At 39.3% G+C, this 22,872-nt stretch overlaps 1 protein-coding gene across 10 annotated transcripts in view; it reads right to left on the reverse strand.

Annotated features, from left to right (window-relative positions):
* The window catches only part of LOC128093130 (serine/threonine-protein kinase Genghis Khan), an 88,562-nt gene that overhangs the window by 17,944 nt on the left and 47,746 nt on the right, over positions 1–22,872 (reverse strand). For all 10 annotated transcript variants that reach the window (XM_052708919.1, XM_052708916.1, XM_052708920.1 and 7 more), the window contains 4 exons: positions 9,462–10,119; positions 2,265–2,638; positions 2,089–2,193; positions 11–1,908 (listed from right to left, as the gene is read on the reverse strand). In XM_052708919.1, the coding sequence (XP_052564879.1) occupies positions 11–1,908; positions 2,089–2,193; positions 2,265–2,638; positions 9,462–9,513 (2,429 nt within the window). In that variant the 5' untranslated portion in view covers positions 9,514–10,119. The remainder of the gene's footprint in view (positions 1–10; positions 1,909–2,088; positions 2,194–2,264; positions 2,639–9,461; positions 10,120–22,872) is intronic.

Genomic DNA, 22,872 nt, shown 5'->3' on the forward strand with positions numbered 1-22,872 from the left:
ATGAACCTACCTCAATTCCTCATAATCGCTTTCCATTTGCAGTCGCTCGTTCTGCAGACGTCGATTCTGCTCGCTGAGAATCTCCAGGTCGGAGATCATCTTTCGGTTATCATCCAGCAGGATCTTCTTTTCGCGCTCGTGGCGTTTGCGCAGCTCCAGGATGGTTTCCTCCGAGTCGGTGAGGGATTCGAGCCGTGTCGAGTCGAGCTTATCGCGCGCCTGTTGCAGCTCAATCTGCAGCATTTCACGGTGGTTCTCCGCTTCGTTCAGCTGATCTCGGAGGGCGGATATCTCCGTGTTGTAGCGGGACTGCTGGAGGTTGATCTTTTCGCTGTACTCCACTTCTAGCCGGTCGATCTCCAGCCGGATCGAGTCGGACGATGAGATTCCAAGTGAAACGGACGAGCCCATTTCGGACGAACTCCGGCTGCGGGCTTCTGCCTGGAGCTGTCGACAGTAATCCTCGGATCGCTCCCGGAGCTGTCGTTCTCTGGTAACTTCCGAGAGTATGTCTTGATGCCTGGATTCCAACTCGCGCCGGATTTTGTCCGTCTTGCGGAGTTCGCTGCGCAGGGTGTCTACCTTTTGCATCGCGACCTCTACCTCCTCTTCCTTGTCTCGGACTTGCCGCGATAGTTTCTGTTTCTGTTGTCTCAGATCGGAGAGTTTGTCGGTCACTTCGGTATATTCGGCCATCGCCAGCTTGCGCTGACCAAGAGCGTCTTTGAGTTCCTTATCTTGTAGTTTCAGTCTTTCTAGTGCGTCCGCTTGCTCCTTCTGCAGGTCATCCTTTTCCTGCCGCAGCTGACGGATGATTTTTTCGTACTCTTTCAACTTAGCATCTAACTGGCCATCGACCGCATCACTCGAGACGGCATTCCCGCTGCTTCGGGCGGTGAATTCCTGCCGTTCGAAGCTTTTAATTTGACTTTCCAGCTCACAGTTCCGCTTGGTTAGAATGTTGATCTCATCCTGCAGCTTACGCGTGCTGTCCGGACTGAGCCGTTTCTCAACGCCAGTTCCCTGCGGTTGACTACCTTCTAACTTGAGCGGAGCCAGCGATTGCTGTAATTGACTATTGGTTAAATTGCTAATGGCACGTGACAGTTTCCCGACATCCGATATGCAACTATCCTTAGTGAACGTGAACCCAATGAACGGCAAATGGTGCCCGGAAAAGGCCGGATTCGTCGTTGGAGGAACCGCGTCGGACAACTTGATGTCCGTATCATCTACGTCAAAGTTGGACGTATCCGTTGGACTAGAAACTTCAGGTATGTATGGCGCCTGGCCGTTCCGTATGGTATCCCAGTCGATACCCTCGAACCAAGGATGCGACTTGAAATCCTCGATTCCGTTCTGGCCCAACCGGTAATCCGGCGAGCAAATCAACCGCTTGATTAAATCCTTTGCATTCTCACTAACCTGGTACTCCTCGTCGTCGTTGGGAAAATCAAAACAATTCTTGTGGTTCATAATCTTCCCATACGTCTCCACCAAACTCTCCGCGTAGAACGGCGTCTCCCCAAACAACATTTCGTACATACACACCCCCAACGACCACCAGTCGCACTCCGGACCGTACTTGCCCTGGCCGTCCTCCATCGCGCGCAGAATCTCCGGCGAAATGTAGTCCGGTGTCCCCACGGCCACGTTCGATTGCACTGTGCCCTGGGGACCAAGCTTCAAACAAGAACCAAAATCTGCCAACCGAACGTGGCCACTCGCGTCCAGCACAATATTGTCCGGCTTGATATCCCGGTGGACGTACTTCAGCTCGTGGATACTGTTTATGGCGAGGACCATCTCGGCAATGTAGAACCGAGCCATGTCCTCTGGAAGACGGTCCTCGAACTTGCTGAGTAGCGTGAGCAAATCGCCACCACAGTAGTAGTCCATCACGAGGTACTGTGAAATGTACAAAGTTCCCCATGTTAGACGCATGTTTGACATCAAACGCCCACAGCCGTCAGTTTACCGGCTGATGAGGATATCCCCAACACAACCCACAAAACCCAAACACACATCAATCATGTTGGATTCGTGCTAGACCCTATCCCCCTACTCCCCAACTTCCCCAAAACTCACCAGATTGATATCGTCCTGAAACGCATAGTGCAAGTTTGTAATCCATCTTCGATCGCCAAACACGAGCACATCGCGTTCCTCACGAAAGCACGCAGTCTCGGCACGCTGCAAATACAAAAACCAAAACAACGATGATTAATACGCACTTGGCGGCGTGACGTGACGCGGCGAGTTACCTTAAGCATTTCCCATTTGTTCAAAATCTTCATCGCGTAGATCTGACTAGTGTGATTCATCCGGACGACGCATACCTCGCCGAACGCGCCCCGTCCGATGACCTTGAGCACCTCAAAGTCCTCGCGGGCGAGCCTCAGCTGCTTGATGCACTGCACCACCGACTTGATCAGCTCGATAAAGTCCGAGACGGTTTTTTCGCGGCGCAGGGACGAGTTGCAGCACTCGTCGTACAGCACCAGCGCTGTGTCGAGCAGCGTCTCGACCGAGAGGAATTTCTCCGACGACAGGCCGGCGCTGTTCAGGTTGTTGTTCGAGGTAACGTTGTCGATGATGAGCGACTCGAGCTCGCGCAGCCGAGTGGACGCCGGGATCACTGCGGGGGAAGGGAGGAGAGAGAAACGAGGTGACAATTAATTTAGTGTTTGCAGATGCAAGGGCAAGATATTCTGCGAAGCTTAAAAAAGCAAGAAATTTTATCTATAATGCATTCAAGTTGTGCTGTTTTGTAATGGGACAACCATACGTAAAAATTTAGTTATGATTTCAAAAATGTACAATTGACTATTCATGTTGTTCACATGGAAAATATTTAGTTTCATAGTATTAAATCTAAAAATAGGACCATAAACCACGTGGACACTTTTTTGGAAATCTCAATTCATATTCAGCAACACAATTTACAGAAAAATAAGTCTGAGGATCAATTGATAGCGTGGCGTACAATAAATTAATACAATGTCCAGCGATGGAATAATCATCATCAAAAGAAAATCTTTGGATGTTCATCAATTCGCAATTCGCAATTCGCAATTTTCAGTGTAAGAACGGGCCTTGACCGATCTTATGCACCAGGTTCCCGACGAACACGCACTGCCCTTACACCTACATCTCACCCTTGCTCTGAGTCAGTACGAGCAGCACGCTAGAACACGCTTTGAGTGTTCGTGCCAGGCATGCACACCTTCTTTTCCGGTTACGCATTTTAACTCGGCCGGGGGTGGTACATTACGTAGGGTTTGATGTAAGTATAAGCGCCTAACCATTTATATTGTGCCTATCAACTTTCATTAAAGCAAAAACTGTTTTATTTTTAGTTTGAATTCAAAAACTAGTTGTAATTTTACTGTGTGTTGTTTTCTCCTGAAATCTTTCCTAGTGTTAAGTCGTGTTTATCTGTTGCTATTTCTTCTGTCGCGATGTTTTGTTACAATGTTTTGAACCTAAGCATGTTATTCAAAAGTTTACCAAAAGTACAATAGTAGTTTTTGTGTTAATCCTTCAATCATTCCATAAATTGAGTAAGGGCTCAAACCTCACTTGTTGGAAAACAATAGACAGTAAAGGAGAATATACATTATAAAGAAACAATAGTAAGAGAATCATAATTGTACGTTAAAAAATAAAAAGAATATGCTTGATGTAGTAGATGTAGAAATAGGCAATAGTTTATAAATAGAGATAACAAGCAAGCTTAGATTATTGTTATGATGGGCAAGATGAAAAAATTATTCAAATAAATAAATAAATAAGTAAATCAACAAAGAATAGGCAAAAGATAAATAGACTTGGTATTACTAGTACATTAGGGGAAGGTTTATTTTAAAGAAAACACACAGTTTGTTAAAGCAGCAATATTTGGAGAAAAACAGAGTGACAAGCATTGAGAGATACGAGAATCAAGAGTTAATAAAATCAAAACCAAATGGTAAACAGAAGAATTAGTGAAGAAGTACTAATCAATAGAGCAAAATAAAAACAGGAGATAGATAGTAGCTGAGAATGAAAAGAAGAGAAACCCCGTTGTGCGATGCTTCAGGTACATCCACAGCAGTTGACGCAACATACTGCGAATCGAAACAATACCGTCTACAATCACAAATTACTTCCCTTTCCCACATTGTCGCGCCCCTTTCTTTTAGCCGTCTCCACTCTGACCCGCGGTGGTCAAAGGTTTACGATCCGTTTCCACAGGCCACCAGCTAGGTCATCATGAAAACCAAGCCAACGTGGAGGTAAGAAAATAGGACACTCGCAAGGAACCAGAGCTGTACTGTTCTGATCAAGATAAATCGGATGATCTAACAGAACTACGGATGTAGTTAGTTACGCTCCTTCCAGGATGTTCCTTACGTGGACGTCAACCGAAGAGCACGCAACAAGGTCAGTGCCATTGCATGCTCTTAGGTATCAATCCTTGGCCTGAAAATCTTTGGATGTTCATCAAGATAAAAAATCCGAAGGAAGCATGGCTCTCCTCTCTCGCACACGAAAGATCGGTAAAAAGAATCTAAAAAAATCATCATCTTGATTATTCGACAGAACATTTTTTTCACTACAACACTTGCAAGTGTAACGTCACACGTCGAAAAATGACCTGTCACATTTTGTAGATGGGCAATGTGTGCAAACAAAGTGAAATAAATATTTTTGAGTGGTGCTGGCAAGGTAATTCATAAAAAATCATCAGCAGTTTGATTTTCTTGGAGAATTTCGGGAGCGATTTTCTTCTTCATCAGGAAATGGTGACAGATTTTGTGTCAAAAAAAAAGAATAATTTTACCGCAGAAAATGATGAATTTTCATCAGTTTTTGATGAATAATCATCAGGTTCACATTTTTACACATTTTTTATGTAATATTACTCAAAAAAGAGGTAATATTCAACCTACGAAATTTTCAACATTCCAAAATTCAACTTTTTTTTCTGTGCTCCTCTCTCTTTCGCGGGTGAAGAAAGTTCGCAAGCGAAATTGATTTTTTCGCGATTATTCCATCCCTGACAATGTCTATAATATCGAAAAAAAAAACGAAGTTGACTTTATAGCTGTCGGCCACCATTGCTAGTACCAACCACTAGTGTCTTCCTTTTTATCTACAAGGACTTCGCCGCCCTGGGCTCCTGAGTGTATGAAAGTATGGCACGGAGCGACGGCGCCGAATACCCATATTTACACAAAGAATTTTAGAGCGCCTGCCGCGGGATTCGAACCGGCGACCTCTGGATTGTGAGTCCAGCGCGCGGTCCGATTGTTCCGCACGGGCAGTACCATAATAACTCTCTTTAATAATATCTTACGTGATAATCAAGAAAAACTTCAACTTCAAAAATCATGAAATATTTAAAAGAAACATTTTAATAGAACGTCAACTTCAGTTCCTTGAAATTCTAACTTCTCATAATTTTACTTGAAATTACTTTTTTTTCTGAAATTACAACTAAAAGTTTTCAAATGTTTGGAGCGAGTTTCTGAAACATGTTTGCATTCTTTGGGCAACTTTTTATATAACGAGGTAGTTTTTAATGATTTTGTTTGCATCACTCCTGAAAGTTTCATGAAGATATTTCATGATTGAAGAGAATAACAGACGAATTAAGCATGATATTTTAAAATGCGCAACGCGAACTGTCAAACTTTCTGAGCGTTTTTCTCAAAACACCTAGTTGCTTTTAGGGTGCAACGATATCATCGATATCGAGATTGGATGGACCGAATTGGCCGAAATTTGGGGTGAACACTGTTTTTCAAAAAATACAAAAAATTAAAACTGACGATTTTTTAAATAAAAAAATATTTTATGCACACGGAACGGGTTTAACAAGTCTCCACAAAAATGTTGAGCCAATATGATCAAGGCAGTGTTAAGATATCATGGTTTATTTTAAATAATCTTAATTTCTAAAGAATTCAAAACAGTTTTGAGACTTATTTTTTTTAGATTATTTTACATTAACGTTGGCATTAGATTTTAAGAAGATCTGATTTGTTCAATAAGATCAGTAAATTGAATTGAATCAAATCAAATTATGATATTACAATTTATATATTTTTTAAATTCATTTTCAAAAATTTGGAGTAAAAAAGTTAAGAAAATGTATGCTCTCTTTTAAATTTTGGGAATATCCGGGATATTGAACTGGTAAGGTGTTATAAATCATTTTTTGCAATTCCGTCGTGAAACTACGTACTTTTCCTGTCATTCTTGAACGACGAAATAGCCTACTTTTCTGTACCAAAAATAACAGAATCGAATAGCAACACTTTTCAAAATAAATGCTGAAAAGTTCTACTTTTCAGCACTGAAATGGGTGCTGAAAAGTTGAACTTTTCAGCACTTGTTTCGAAAAGTAACACTTTTCATTTTTTTTTTATTTAAACGATTTATTGACAAAATACATGAAAATTTGACTTAAAATTTTACTCAATGGGTGTTTTTCGGAATTGCAAAAAATGTTGTATGGAACTCGTTGCAAAACTTGATTTTTTCAGCACTCTTCGTATTTATCCAACTCGGTGAACCTCGTTGGATAAATGTACGACTCGTGCTGAAAAAATCCTCTTTTTGCAACTTGTTGCATAATAGTAGTTTATGCAACAAGTTGCAAAAAGAGGATTTTTTCAGCACGAGTCGTACATTTACCAACGAGGTTCACCGAGTTGGATAAATACGTCGAGTGCTGAAAAAATCAAGTTTTGCAACGAGTTCCATACAACATTTTTTGCAATTCCGAAAAACACCCATTGAGTGAAATTTTAAGTCAAATTTTCTTGTATTTTGTCAATAAATCGTTTAAATTAAAAAAATGTTGAAAAGTGTTACTTTTCGAAACAAGTGCTGAAAAGTTCAACTTTTCAGCACCCATTTCAGTGCTGAAAAGTAGAACTTTTCAGCATTTATTTTGAAAAGTGTTGCTATTCGATTCTTTTATTTTTGGTTCAGAAAAGTAGGCTGTTTTGTCGTTCAAGAATGACAGGAAAAGTAAGTAGTTTCACGACGGAATTGCAAAAACTACTATTAAAACACTTTTTTAATTCAAATGTTTATATCATGGCTCTTAATTTCAATTTCTATACTTTTTGCCTTTCTTACTAAAGAAAGGTATAGGTTTTACTTTAAGGCAGGACGTCATTTTCATCTTCGTAAATATGTCGATTCAGCATGAATTTTAATCGGAAAAATCGTCAAAAAATCACACTGCATCGATTTTTGATGCTCTATCGATTCACCTTGACAGAACTCGTCTATCTCCAACCTTCGAATTTTGAGAAAATAAATTCCGTGGAGGTCGAGTGATGTTCGTATGTGGTAAAATTTTGCAAAATTTTGTGTCGCGCCGTTCACAGCTCCCATATATCCGATTTCGATTCTTCTAAATGCAGATGAAAACTAGTGTGCTGAACCTGGGCGAGTTTCCGCGCAAATTTCGAAATATCCATCTGTTTTCGGATGCGGCCAGACTTTTCAAAAATACACAGTTTTCAAATGAAAATATGGTAATTTTTTTTCATTTTCATATCTTTTATTTATCTCAAAAATTGCATTTTTCGAGCCCTACAACCTCCCAAATTTTCATCCAGATTCATAATATGCTTCTGGAGTTAGAGCCGTTTGATTGACCTACCATAAGAAAAAAAATCCCTAAAAAAAGGTAAAAGCCCACCTGGTGACCTTCGCCAACATTTTTCATTTCTGATTTTATTCGAAATTTCTTGCTACATTCATAGTACAGACCATGAGTGAGCATCTGAAACAAATTCGACATCGATCGGCAATCCCGATAAATTTTTAGAACGATTTACTTTTTGCCTTTCTTACTAAAGAAAGGTATAGGTTTTACTTTAAGGCAGGACGTCATTTCCATCTTCGTAAATATGTCGATTCAGCATGAATTTTAATCGGAAAAATCGTCAAAAAATCACACTGCATCGATTTTTGACGCTTCGTCGCCAAGTCAACAAGTTGTCAAGTTGAGCTTCGAATACTGGCGCGAGAATGCTGGCGCATATATTTTGTGGCTCGACTTATACTCATTTTGTAGAAGCTTGTCTACCGATGTTTCCTTCAATATGTAAGATATCGTAGCTTTTCGGTTTCTTTTGCCCTGTCCGTTTTTGCATAACTGTCCAATGTTTATGCAAAAACCTTTGTGACATAGGACATTCATCCGGCTACAATCATTTTGTTTCCCGTGCGCTCCTAAAATCGCCTAAATGTAGACTTCATTTTTTCGTGATTTCGTAAGTTTATTTAACAGGGTTTATTGGATTCCAATAGGAGCTTTCTAAGCTTTTCATCGTTTATATCGTTTTCAAAGTGTTCAATGCTGGCGACTCCAATGGCTTTCTTACTAAGGTTCTCGCGATTGAGTGTGTAGTGGTGCGGTTGTTAAAAATAGCTTTCTCTGACTCTGTCACTTTCGTAGAAGCTGAATGGCTAGCTTCCCTGCACCGTGCGGCACACGCGGTTCACTTGTACCTCGGTTTTGCTTGTCTTGGTGCTCTGGTACGATGAACCAAAACACCAACACAGTCACACAAAAGGGCTCGTACCGAAACTAGAAAACCAAAACCGCGGTGTGCGTTGTTGGGAAGCTTGCTATGATCGCGTTTGTCATAAACGCTTGTTTGATTAGAAACGTACAAACATATTGTACGATTAAAAATATTCTTTTGGTGAAAATTGCGTTTTTTATTTCTTTTGGAAATCATATCATTCATAATACTCATAATATCATCATAATACATTGCTTTCATCATAAGACTTTCTTTTGAGCTGACGTTATAAATAAACAAAGTCTATGTTATTAATTGAAAGAAGTTCTACCATTGTTATATTCTTTAGTAAGAAAGGCTCTTTCTCACCCCAGGTGGGATTAAATCGGGTTTTTTATTTTATTTTATTGTGTGTGTAAATTTCAAATAAAATACGGGTTAGATTGATTAAATTTTATTACCCAGCACTAAATTACTTGAGAACGGGATTTTTAATGATTTTTTTTTTGTGAGAAGGATCCACCTTTAATTGCAACAATTGAAACGTGTGAAAATGGTATGCCTTCACACAGTGTACCTTTAAAACGCAGCTCAGTTTCCAACACTGATCCCCACGATAATCCGGCTTTGCAATAGCTTACTACTAGTTGCAATTTTTTGAGATTATGTCGAGTGACTGGTTGCATAGAATTTTTCAAACTGCTACACAGAGTTAAACACTTGCTGGTGGCATACTTATAGCATATGTACTCTATAGCTGCAAAATGGCTTTAAGATGGATTTTGTTTAAACTGCACATACTAATATAGATGTGTTAATTGAAAATTCTACCAACACACACCCCATCAGCTGGCACTAATTACCCAACTCGACCTCATTACTGCAGTAACTAAACAACGCTGCCCGTGATTGATTGATACATACCCGACAGACTGGACAGGTTCAGCCCGGCAAGGACGTCCTTTTGGTCGGTCATTTTTGATGTTTATTTTCGCTGCCCGGTGTGCTGCTAAACGTAGAAATTTTCCTCGGAACGCTTTCCTCACTTCACTTTACACAATCCCGGCCCGACACTCTCTGCACTCTCACGCGGTGTTGTTCTATTTATTCCGCGATAAACAACTATCATTCACAGCTGCTGCTGCTGCTCACCGGCACTCACCACCACGTGTCGATATGCCTTTTTCTTCTTTCCTTCCTTCTTCCTTGCTGCAGCACTAAACTAGATTTTGGCTTCGATTCAACTATTTTCATATTATTCTAATTTCTTCGTCATCGCCAGCCCTCTTTTCGCTTTTCTTCCTTCTAGATTTCTAGCTGCAGCTCACGTTTCGTAGATGCTGCTGACCTTCCGGCCGGATGGTTCCACTTTTCTTGCCACTACTGGAACGGAAACAACCCGTTTGCACTTGGCCACCCCGTTGTCCATGGTCGTCGTCGTCGAGCCCTGCCGCTAGAAGCCACCGTGGTCCGTGGTGGTGACCTCCTCATGGTGTCCAGCGGGCCCCGGCCGGTTTCAGGGCCATTCTCATGACGACGCACTAAACACGACACGGACTCTTCTGCAAGCCGGAGTTATTTCCTGGAAGAAAAAAGGGGGAAAATATGAAAATTACAAATTTGCTAACTCTGACAAAAGTTAAATCTAACTTCACTCTGCCCAAAATTTAAAGCCCAAAATGTCCAAAAAAGTTTAGAGAAGCCACAAAGGAGGTTCGATGGCGGGTGCAGAGTAGCGTGAAAAGTTTTCACTCCAAACTAGTTTTCCCGCTCTCACTCTCGGTGTCGTTTTTGAAAAGGCGTTTTCATCCGTTTCCATTCATTCTGGAGTTCAAACTGAGGGAAGCCAACTCATTGGAAATTCATGGAAGAACGCCCACACGCTCGTCGGTTGGTTTTATCTAATGAGAATTTGACGTAAGAGCCACACGATCTTGTGAGTTAAGTTCGTGCAAAAATAGAATTTTTCCACCGACTGATAAGCCACTTTTTCGACGAGTTTATTTCGGGTGGGCAAATTAATTTGGGAAAAGTCTTGACGGAAGGAGTTACTTCCAGGGCAAACACACCAACCACAAATAGCTCTATTGTGTTGTTCGAGATGAGATGAAGATATTCGCAGCTTTGAACGATATTTGAACTTTTATGGCAAACGAGAATGTGATGAGAACGTTACGTTGTGAACTTTGTAGGCAGCTGTCTATCAAAAGATGATGTATTTCATGATTTAGAAGTAATGAAGAATGATACAATCAAGCAACATTTGCGTTTTAAAGGTTTATGCCCTTTAAAGCTTGTTCAAAAGTTTGAAATTTGTGTTCTGTGAAGATTTGATAATCCAAAAAAAACAGAAAGTTTGATTTCGTCGCTCTCGTGCTAACTTGACGTACGTCGATTTTGGGTCAAATTGAGTTAAGAACGCCAGTTTCTGCAGCTCACAATGCCTCACCTTTTGACCTTCACAGATCCCGAAAAATCGATTTCAATCCTGTGATATTCAATAAATACCGAAAAAACTCCGTGCATTTTTGTCACTTTTCATATGAAAGAAGTTTAAATCTTGTCGTGCTATCTTGACACAACCTGAAATTTGATGTAAATGCGACAACTGGCCAAAGGGATTTCAGGTCAGAACGCATTTGACACAAGTACGAGCTCGACTACCGTAAACATTTGTAATTATAACTCGGGACTCCGGCAACCAACTTCAACCAAACTTCAGGACAATGCATAGAATGGTCAGCCAATCAAAACTTGTTTGTTATTTTTTACATTTCGTGCTCTCGTTTTTGTTTATTCCAGGTCAAACATTATGACGTGTTTTTCTCGGAACGTCAAAAAGCGACGTACGACAAGTTAGCACGACAGCGTCGATTTGCAACTAGGGCGTCCAATTTTCCCGTGTTTTGAAGTTCCCGGGAAACGGGAAAAATATTTTTGGAATCCCGGGAATTCCCGGGCTCCCGGGAAATTTTTGAAGCAGTAATAAAATCTATGTTTTCATTATATTTGTTATGTTTTTCAAGCCTAAAATTACAGAATTAGCTCAATACTGTTAATTGGTGATAATTTACACTTCAATCTTAACAAGGACAGCAGTTTTTAAGATAGCTTAAAATACATTAAAAATCGCTCTTTGATGTGCTTTGGAATTTGAATGAACCGCAATTTTATATATATTTCTTTTTTATTTATTTATATAACATGACTACAAAAGCTTAAACAATTTCATTGAAACTGTCTAAAACAACAACACTTTAGATAAGTTTAGAATTTTATGTTTTATATTAAAACATATTTTAAAAATTATCACTGAGTCACTACCGCCAACTGGAGATAATCGGGACTGCAGTCTGAATAGATACAGGAGATTTTAGAGCAATAAATTTGGAAATCGGTGTACTAATTGTTTTGTAATATTCCTGTTGTAACTAAAATCAATCAAAACAATCAGAACATTATGTAAAAAATGGCTAAAACAGCAGTCTAAATTCCTTACTTTTTTAAATAAATAAAATTTAATAGAAAATATTGAAAGCGCAAGGCATTATGCGGATCTGTAAACTAAATTTTTAGCAATTTTCCCTAACAAGCCAAATTAATGCTGATACATGCCGAATACAAATATGAATGCTTTAAAATTCTTATCGAGTACTAAGTTTTCAACTATTCATCTATTTCCACAACCAAATCTGAATTTCCAAACGAAAATTTGATTTGTTTTCAATTTCTGGAATTCCCGATTTTGGAAAAATCCCGGGATTTTTGTCCCGAGAATTCCCGGGATGGACGCACTATTTGCAACCAAATGTAGCAACTTAGTATAGTTTTGTTCAATATCCAAATCTCGAGTTAGTTTTTAAAATGTCCTATGCGCAATTTATAAACTAACCAGCTTTTCAATAATTTTTGATTCAATTTATGAATTATCTACTTTAAAATGCTTTAAATTGTTCATCTGAACGTCCTTTAAATGCTCTTTACTAAAAACTATAACAATTCGATTTGTTTTAGAGAAAAAATCAAATAAGTGTCGGAGGTTATAATGGCTGTTACGACGTATTGCGAACTATCCACAGAATTGCATTACCATCGGTGTCCCATTAAAAAAATGAAATCAATGTCGCATTACAATTTGATTAATTCCTGGAATAAAGCCTTTTTACGTAAATAGAACAAATATTAAATCATACTATGTAGGTACAGCGAGAACTTTATCGCCCCCACACTCATATCACGTTTCAGCGAACGCAATATAGCGAACCGGCATTTTCCGCTGAATTCAATTACGCTGAAAGGCAGTTATATCCAGGATTAAACGAACCCCGGTATTATTGTTGGCATTAAGTTGTGCATCAGTTGGACGTTTTAAAAATAGCAACGCAATGGGACGCTTTGTCGGGAATGAATTTCTAATTAAAATTATATCGAGAAATTGAGGATTTTGTAAATATACAATGGAAGTGAAATTATCCGTGTCGAATCAGTTGTAGGTTAGGTTTATTTGTTTTGAATAGGGTGTTTTTATTTTCCAGCCAAGGTTACCGATAAGCAAGCGCAACTTTACTCATGCTCTACTATTATGGCACAGGGCAGTTATATCAGAAGAATAGTTGTAACTGAATTCTGTTCGTAACTGTTTCAAGTGCGCTATGCGCTTTTGAGCGACAAACTTAACTGTATAGGGGAAAAGAACGAATTTTTAATCAGTTTCGTATTGTGATATGGGTAATTCTCCGCCAACTCACTCAGCAGTTGCCCCGACTCCTCTTCGATTTGCGTGAAACTTTGTCCTAAGTGGTAACTTTTGTCCCTGATCACGAATCCGAGGTCCGTTTTTTTGATATCTCGTGACGGAGGTGCGGTACGACCCCTTCCATTTTTGAACATGCGAAAAAAGAGGTGTTTTTCAATAATTTGCAGCCTGAAACGGTGATGAGATAGAAATTTGGTGTCAAAGGGACTTTTATGTAAAATTAGACACTTGATTTGATGGCGTACTCAGAATTCCGAAAAAACGTATTTTTCATCGAAAAAAGCACTAAAAAAGTTTTAAAAATTCTCCCATTTTCCGTTACTCGACCGTAAAAAAAATTGGAACATGTCATTTTATGGGAAATTAAATGTACTTCTCGAATCTACATTGACCCAGAAGGGTCATTTTTTCATTTAGAACAAAATTTTTCATTTTTTTAAATTTAGTGTTTTTTCTAACTTTGCAGGGTTATTTTTTAGAGTGTTTTAGAGTGTAACAATGTTCTACAAAGTTGTAGAGCAGACAATTACAAAAATTTTGATATATAGTCATAAGGGGTTTGCTTATAAACATCACGAGTTATCGCGATTTTACGAAAAAAAGTTTTGAAAAAGTTGGTCGTCATTGATCATGGCCGTTCATGGTCACTCGCTACAGACACGGACGACGAAACAAAGAGAAACGCAAAAAGTAACTTTTTCAAAACTTTTTTTCGTAAAATCGCGATAACTCGTGATGTTTATAAGCAAACCCCTTATGTCTATATATCAAAATTTTTGTAATTGTCTGCTCTACAACTTTGTAGAACATTGTTACACTCTAAAAAATAACGCTGCAAAGTTAGAAAAAAACACGAAATTTTTAAAAATTAAAAATTTTGTTCTAAATGAAAAAATGACCCTTCTGGGTCAATGTAGATTCGAAAAGTACATTAAATTTCCCATAAAATGACATGTTCCAAAAATTTTTACAGTCAAGTAACGGAAAATGGGAGAATTTTTAAAACTTTTTTAGTGTTTTTTTTCGATGAAAAATACGTTTTTTCGGAATTCTGAGTACGCCATCAAATCGGGCGTCTAATTTTACATAAAAGTCCCTTTGACACCAAATTTCTATCTCATCACCGTTTCAGGCTGTAAATTATTGAAGAACACCTCTTTTTTCGCATGTTCAAAAATGGAAGGGGTCGTACCGCCCCTCCGTCACGAGAAATTAAAAAAACGGACCTCGTATTCGTGATCAGGGACAAAAGTTACCCCTTAGGACAAAGTTTCACGCAAATCGAAGAGGGGTCGGGGCAACTTTTCCCGATTTCGTGTGAGTTGGTAGAGAATTACCCATATACAAAAATAGGTGCTTTTCCCCTTCCCAGTTGAAACACTCTGCTTTAGTGGATAGACTGCAGCAACAGCAACTCCGATAAGGGATCAAGGACATTGTTGTGTGTGGACGAGTGCCGGGTGTAGCAAACTATATGCACAACATGCTCTAAATCGCAAAGCAAACACGTGGCACAGGCGGGGAAGGGATCTACATTTTTCCCGGCCCTTTTGCGAGTGTCATCATGGAAAAAGGACGTGATGTCCTGGCCGGGACTGACTGCAGTACAGGACAGTTGGTGCCGCTTCCAGCGAGAGCTGGTCGTTAGAGTGCTTTCTTTTGTAGAGTCCAAACTTGCGTGCAAGTGTGAGGCGTTGTTGTCGTTGCTGGGGGTAAGTTTTTATGGCCCGGTTGCGGTTGCAAGTGAATAAATAATACACTGATGGTATCCTTTAAGTTTTCGGGGTTCACGCAGGAACAGCTGCAGCTGTCCTGTTACTTGTGTAGGATATCCTGAACTTTGAGGTACCGTAAACTGGGGTGACTTTGATAGTCCGGGGTGACATTGATAGAAATTTGACTTGGCCACTGATTTTGATACATTCAATGTAACAGTCACATTTTTGCATAAATGTTCGATAATAAGCTATCCCTTAATGCTTACATACTCAAAATTCTCAAAAATGTTTTGATATTAATTTGACGGGCATTTGAAAAACCTATCAAAGTCACCCCGGGCTATCAAAGTCATCCCAGTTTACGGTATAGCTTTACAGTTTGTGGAACTGGCTATGACATCAAGTTATAAGTTGACTTACAACCACAGAATATGAAAGGTCGAGGGTAAAACGGTCTTTAATTTGTCCGAGAGGATGATGATAATCACGAGAAAACAATACCTTCTTGTATTATGTGGAGATTTTCCCTTATCCCTTAAAAAGTGGAACATCAACACTTGCCGGCTTCCAATTCCCTTTCCCTGTCCCTGGTGAGCGGAGAGTAAATACTCTCGATCATCACACGTTGACTCTCAGTCATTTTAATGTGCACTTTTACTCTCTAGCTGAGAGATTTTTCCTCTTGGGTGTACAAGCTGGCACCATTTGTTTATATGTAAAAAAATAGCTAAATAAAAAAATAAATAAACGGAAAAGTTCCACCGCGCTGTAACTCGCCCAGAATGCATACAAATTTAACTCTCGAGGATGACGAATCCCTGCAAAACCCGGACTTGGCACAATTCCACAAGAACACACTGCACACAGAACTCACCGAGAGGCAACTGACTGATGCAACCAGCACGTCTAGTGCAATAAACAAGCTGGCAGCAGCGAAATTCGCTTTATTTCGCCGCAAAATTCGCGTATTCAAGACTTGTCGCGAAAACTTTTCTGGTACGTGTCGTTCTGCGTCGTCATGTCGCAAATATGTGGTTTTTCTTTCTTTTTGAAAATATCGTAAGTTTGCGCGGTGTAGCTCGCGCGCGGCACAGTTAAGAGGAAAATTGCGAGCAAACAAAAGGCAATACTAAGTAGTACAATCGGCGGTGTACTCGTTTACTACGCGTTGTGGAATTTCTTCAAATTATTCATATGGCCAGCGGCACTTGCGAGGTGTAGTTCTCTGAACTATTCTATATCGCAAACTTTACGATATGAACGTAGAGTAACTCGACGTGGCACGAAACTTTTAAGATATTTGCAAAGTTGAGAATTGAGGAATACCTATATTTCAAACCATGACTAGAAACAGCTAGATTTTACAACAGACAAGCTGTCATCAGCTCTACGAACCCAGAATGATCTCAACCGTCCTCTCGCGGGCATCTGTCACCTAAATCAGCATTACCTTCCTCCTCACCTGCGTCGCCGTCGCAATGACTCACTTGACCAACCTCGATATCCTTTTAACGGTCGCTCAAGTACCCGCCTTTACAAGAGTTCGAAACCTGCCCCGATCTAAAGTGGTCGATAGTTACACAACAACGCATCTACGCAGAGTTCGACAGCGCACTTACACTCTAAGGTCGTCCGGCGGTGAAGTTCGCGTATATTACCGACGATGACTGGCGCGAAAGAAAAGTACCCCGCGTGGAGTCCACGCGCAAACGCGTGGAAAATGAGTGTGCTTCTTCACCGTACAATTGTGAACAAGTAAACAGCACATCGCTGACCGACAATGCAATGAATGGACGGACGGACGGGCCGCGGATATCCAGTGACTGATGATGATGGTAATGAAAGTGAGGTGGGGATTCTGAAAAAAAAAAAAGCTTTTTACGGCTGCCTTGACCCTCACGACAATAACAAACTTGGCCTAGAGAGGAGCGAGGAACTGGCGGGAGACGCAACTCTACAGTATGTCTCACGTTTTATATGCAGTTATTCGAAGCCGCGCTGCGGTTGAGGGAAACACGGTCACCGGACTTCACACATAAGGGGCAATCCAAGTGGAAAATCGGTTTAGGGGAGGTTGGGTTAGCTTTTGGTTGTCGTAAAACTTACAGGATCCGCTCTAAGCAAGTGATACGACCATTTGATACTTTGAGTTTATTACCAGGAATGTGAAGTTGTAATCTTTTTAAAGACTCATAGAACTCCAATCCCTACTCTGCTGCGGCATTTAAGGTACTACTTATTACAAATTTCAACAAGTCACACTCCAAACACTCTCCCCTATACGGATCCTCAAGTCTCAACCGCCTTTGGAGGGCTCAAGGGTTCTGAAAAAAAAAAAAACCCTAACAACACTCCACCAACATCAGCAGTAAACGGAAAGTGAGACATTATTCTGTCGGTTCGATTTACGAACATTATGGTGTGAAGGAAATAAAACCCCCCAAAACTTTTGTTAGGAGGAACATAAATGCCAAAAACGAAGAACCAGAGAGAGGAGCGGCGGTAAAGTGAGTTATCGAAAGTAAACATTCGACGAACGCAGCAAGGTGATGACTAATTCCACAGACGTAAACTGCGGTGCTAATTTATGGCCGGCCTGCATTGTTTGGGACATTGCGTCGTCGTCGTCGAGGAGGGTTCGATTTTGCGGTCATAAATGCGTGCGTTAAGTTCAAGTCTGGGAAACGACATTGAATTAGTTGGTGTCTACCGGCGCGAGGGAAGTTTAATGGTGATCACAAACATAAAAATAACGACCAAAAATTGCACGCGACCGAGGTTGATGAACTTTGTTTTATATCAATTGAAATGCATGTTAACTAATGATTATTTGCCATTTCCAGTAGAAATAGGTAAAATTGAGGTATACCAAGTATTGAAAAACTAAAGCCTTTCACCGCATTTTCCATTTCATCTAGAATGAACGCAAATGGAAATCCACTTTTGAGCCCCGCTTTTAGTAAAAAAAAAGCACAATGGGGAAACACGGTTCTAGGACAGTGTGTGGAGCGGCTGCATTTGTGCATCATCGACCGTAAAATTTAATCTCATTTCAAGTGTGGCCCGCGTCTGCACACAATTCATAGCCGTGGTGCTGGCAGAGGTTCCACAAACACTTTTCAAAACGAAGTTGTTCACCAAAAACATTTGAGTTTCCGAAATTACAAAAAAGGTTTTTAAAAGTGTTACCAAATTTGTGATTTTTTGTCAATCGACAATATCTTAAAAACTATTGATCTAATTTGAGTCGTAAAAAAAATAGAATAAACCATATTCGAAATGTTAGTCGTGATTCAGAATTTTCAAGAGTTTCTACGTGTTTGTGGACAGCTTCTATACTTCGTGCTTGCCATTTCATAAGGGCACATAACTTTTTTAGACAAGAGTGTGTTCCTTTCACACCTTATGTAATCTGTCATTCGAGTGAAAGAGATACACTATTGTTTACAACAGTTATGTGCCCTTTTGAAATGTTAGGCTCCACTTAATAGTCGCAAGGGTCCTGATTTTCGGTTCAATGAACAGAAACCACTCACTCATCGCCTATCCATTCGTCGCCTATTCTAACCCGCTAGCATTCATGAGCGAATGAGACTCGCAAGCAGCTAGCGAGTGGCCCGAACTGTTCACAAAGCGAACAAATAGGGGAGAGTGGGGAGACTTGATCCCCGGGGAGACTTGATCCCAAGCCTGTATCTCGTCAGCATGTGGGTAAAACAATTAGCTTTGTTCTAGAAAGTTGTGCGAAATTGACTAAAACTCACTGTAGAAAACAAAGAAAAAAAATAAAAAATGTTTAGATTGAGTTACACACATTTTTCGAAGAAGTGCTGCAAAAAACTTCCAAGAGATCTTTTTTCTTTGTTTTGATAAGTATAGAAAACACTCAAAAATTATTCAAAAAAAATGTTTTATACATGAATTGTTTGATAAACATATCAACTCCAAAACCCTTACCATTTGACGTTAAATTTATCGTCATACTATTTTTACAATCAATTGTTTTAAAAAGTGCGTTTAGGGAGACTTGATCCCTGCATTTTTACAGTCACTGGAATCAGCCTCAAGATTAAATAATTTGGCTTGGTTTTCGTACATAGTTTCCTTCAGTATAGTTGTACATAACTAACTGCAGTTTGAACCATTTTTCAAAAGTTTTGTAAACAAAAATTACCAGCTTTTGTAAACATGCTCAATTTTGGTCTAAAAAAGAAAATTTTTAGTTTTTAAATATTTTACATGCTAAACTTGTTATATTTTGAACACAAACGTACAGGTTTAATGTGAAATTGCTGTATCTTATAGAAAATTAAAAGTTTGAATGAATAAGAAACATTTTGCTTAAGATTTCTTCAAAATGTTGAAAGGGGGATCAAATTACCCCCAACATTTTGAAAATGCAGGCTTAAAATATTTTTTTAAGACGCTTGGCATTATTCGAAGAGATTATCTGATGAAATACCCTTATCAGCCAAACATAGTAGAATGTTTAAGCTTTCAATTCATGCAACAAGACCATAGTTTTGTGAGAAATTTACAGAGTTATGTGCGATACAAAAAAAGGGGATCAAGTCTCCCCACTCTCCCCTACCTACATCGTGAAAATATTTGCCTGCTCCGTCGCTCGACGACACTCACACACTAACATGCTCAGCAAAGAGCCATTCTCACAAAATGCCAGCGCGGCAGTCTTTTTGTCTTCACGCCCTAGTTTTGCCATCAAATTGATTTTTTCTTGGTGGAAGTTTCTTTGAATGGTGTCTAAATGCACAATTTAATTGATAACATTGATTTTAGGCAACCCAACGCAACGCATCAGAGAAAAAATGTTTTCAGTTCAGAGTGATCGGAGGCGTTCGGCCTGTAGAAGTAGGAGTAGAAGAGAGAGTGTTCGGGAGCGAATGGTGTGAAAGTGACACACGGTAGGAATTCATCAGGGCAACATCGCGTCGCCTGCTATTTGTTCTCGCGAAGAGAGTGGTGGATTTTGAGCAATCAGGATCCTTGATTAGTCGGTAAAAATATTTAAAAAATATCGTTTTCGAAAAGATCGCAAAATTACACAAATGTTTCACTTTTTAACATTAAAAATATTCACGCATATTCAATATTTTTAAAAATCGAAAAATTTCAAATATTTCAATGATATCAAACTTTTGGTATTGATACAAAAATCGGAATTTTCTAAACTAGCCTTTAATTTTTGTCTGATCCTAACCACTAGCGTGCACAGGGTGGGGCTACATGGGGCAACTGCCCAACCATCCTCAGAAATTTGTTCTAAATTTGGCCAGGGGGCGTCTATAAACGACGTAATTTTCAAAATGTCCATATAATTGCCCCACCTTCCTCGAGAAGCTGGGCACGCTACTGATCCTAACAATCTTTTTCACCTCATTAGCCTGAAAATATATACCATTTCGTCAGGAAGTATTTTGATTTTCAAAACAAAATTACAAAAAAGGTTTTTAAAGGGTTACCAAATTTGTGATTTTTTGTCAATCGACAATATCTTAGAAACTATTGATCTAATTTGAGTCGTCAAAAAAAATATAGAATGAACCATATTCGAAATGTTAGTCGTGGGTCAGAATTTTCAAGAGTTTCTACGTGTTTGTGGACAGCTTCTTTACTTATTAGTCGGTAAAAATATTTTAAAAATATCGTTTTCGAAAAGATCGCAAAAATTACACAAATGTTTCACTTTCTAACATTGAAAATCAGACCAATCGTTGCTGAGACATCGGCATTGAAAATGGAGGGTTGTTTGGGTGAGACTTAGAATACTTCAATTTTCAAATCTATCAAGTGCATTTCGATTGCAAATTAAAACGTGTTTTTTTACTCTAAAATCACGTTTTAGACCAGTATTGAGGATGCTGTATCTTTTTTTAGGGGCAAGTTAGCACCATACTCTCTTCGGGAAAGTTGTAGAGCAACTTCCATAGCATCCGAATATGAGTCCGGTTTTGATATAGCGTGAAACGTGGATTTTATAAATATCAAAATAAAAAAACGGTTTTCCCATACAAATTCACATAGAAAATTGAATCACTTTGCGCAAAGTGAGGACTAAACCAATCGTTCCCAAACTTAGGAGAGTTACAAAGGACTCCAAAAGCAACTGAAAAATTGCTGCGCTGGAAAATCGATTTTGATATTACACCCTAATGCACATCACCTTCGTCAAAAAAGACACTTAACATTACACAATGCATGTACAATTTTTGAAAAAAAAAAGAAAAAAAGGTGCAGCCGATGGGATTCAAACCCAGCACCATCAGTAAGGACTGGCGCCTTAGACCGACGAAGAGTGGAAAGAATAAAGGCATATGGGTCATTCCAGGTCAACTGGGTACACTTTTGGACTCGACCTTCACCGATTTGTACCAAACTTAAAGGGAACGTTCATCTATCGATAGTTAACAGAAATCCCATGTTTGGTGCTGATTGGACCATTGCTCTATTATTGGCACCGCACTCTTTTTTGACGATTCTCTAAAAGAATTTTTTCTTTAAATCATAACTTTGAAACTTTTTGATCAAAAGACTTTCTACAGGTTGCATTTTATCGGAAATTGTCCAAGGAATTCGATAAAAATAAAATTTCAACCCCTTAATGTCCCCTAATATTATATTTTTACGTTTTAAGTATTAAAATTCAGTTTTGTTTTCTGTAAGTTTTTTGAAAACTTTTTCTTACTCTTGTCTATTCCATAGTTATAAGTAATAATTTTTCGATTGAAATACGATGTAAAACACAGCTGAAAGGAACACCAAAACTCTGTTATGTACCTAAATGAACTCATTGTAACTTGATTATTCACAAATAAAACCGAATTGAATTGAATTGAATTGAATTCAGTTTTGACAAATTCCTTATATTTATTTGTTTTATTTTATCACCAGAGTGTTCCCCGGACAATTTTACATAATAATCCATGTAAACCTTTAACTAAAATGAACTTTTTGCGAGAAACAGCGATTTTACTGAAAAAGGTTGCTTTGCGCAGTAGGTTTCTCATTCTGGTGGGCTACTAATTTCAGGGTGTAATATTACATAGAATTTCATAAAATAATGCAAAATTTATTTTACACCCAGGCCTTTTACACGCAGCTGGATTACTACTTTTCTCGCTGTGTAGTCGTGGATCAGAATCAACGTTTTGCTGTTCAGAAAGAATCTTTGGACAGTTTGAGAACCCCCTGCTTTCAGCACAGTAGCAGTTTGCAATTATATTCATAAGCTTTTTTTACCACTGCCACCAGGCCTATCGGCAGTTCCCCCTTACTCAAAGGAAAGCCCCCCCTCCGGGTTCTGCAATACATGTGGTTATGCAATTTATTTAAAGTGTACATGCACGATGATAAGCACTTATGATAGCATTTGGCGTGCTCGCGTGCTCTTGATGGCTTATTTTTTTAGTTCCTATACGTCTTCTACATTTATACTAGATGATGATTATGGGAGTGAAAAGTCGAAATCGGTTGTACTATTTTGAAAACCCTGCCGAGCATTGCACAGTGGGAAAAAAGGGCCCAAAAAATTACCGCAACATGATTTCGCGCAAACCATCGATTGCTATGCACCAAAAGCTTCGTTTTTGCACCAGGAATAATAATCCTATGAAAAATCGCACTGCACGGACCAGTGGTCGGAGTACAGACCACCGGAAGATCCGGATTTTTGGAAAAAGTGTCAGATTTATCCAATTATGAACTGATAAGCTTTCTTCTACCATGAATAGTCATGCAAAACAATTCTAGAATAATAGTAAATACCATAGGAGCCATCGGAACCGGTTCCACCGATCTTCGGTGGCCACATCCAGAATCGCATTAGGAATCAGCGTAAACTAGT

The sequence above is a fragment of the Culex pipiens genome, chromosome 2 (assembly GCF_016801865.2).
Source record: "Culex pipiens pallens isolate TS chromosome 2, TS_CPP_V2, whole genome shotgun sequence".
In the NCBI taxonomy this organism is placed as follows: domain Eukaryota; kingdom Metazoa; phylum Arthropoda; class Insecta; order Diptera; family Culicidae; genus Culex; species Culex pipiens.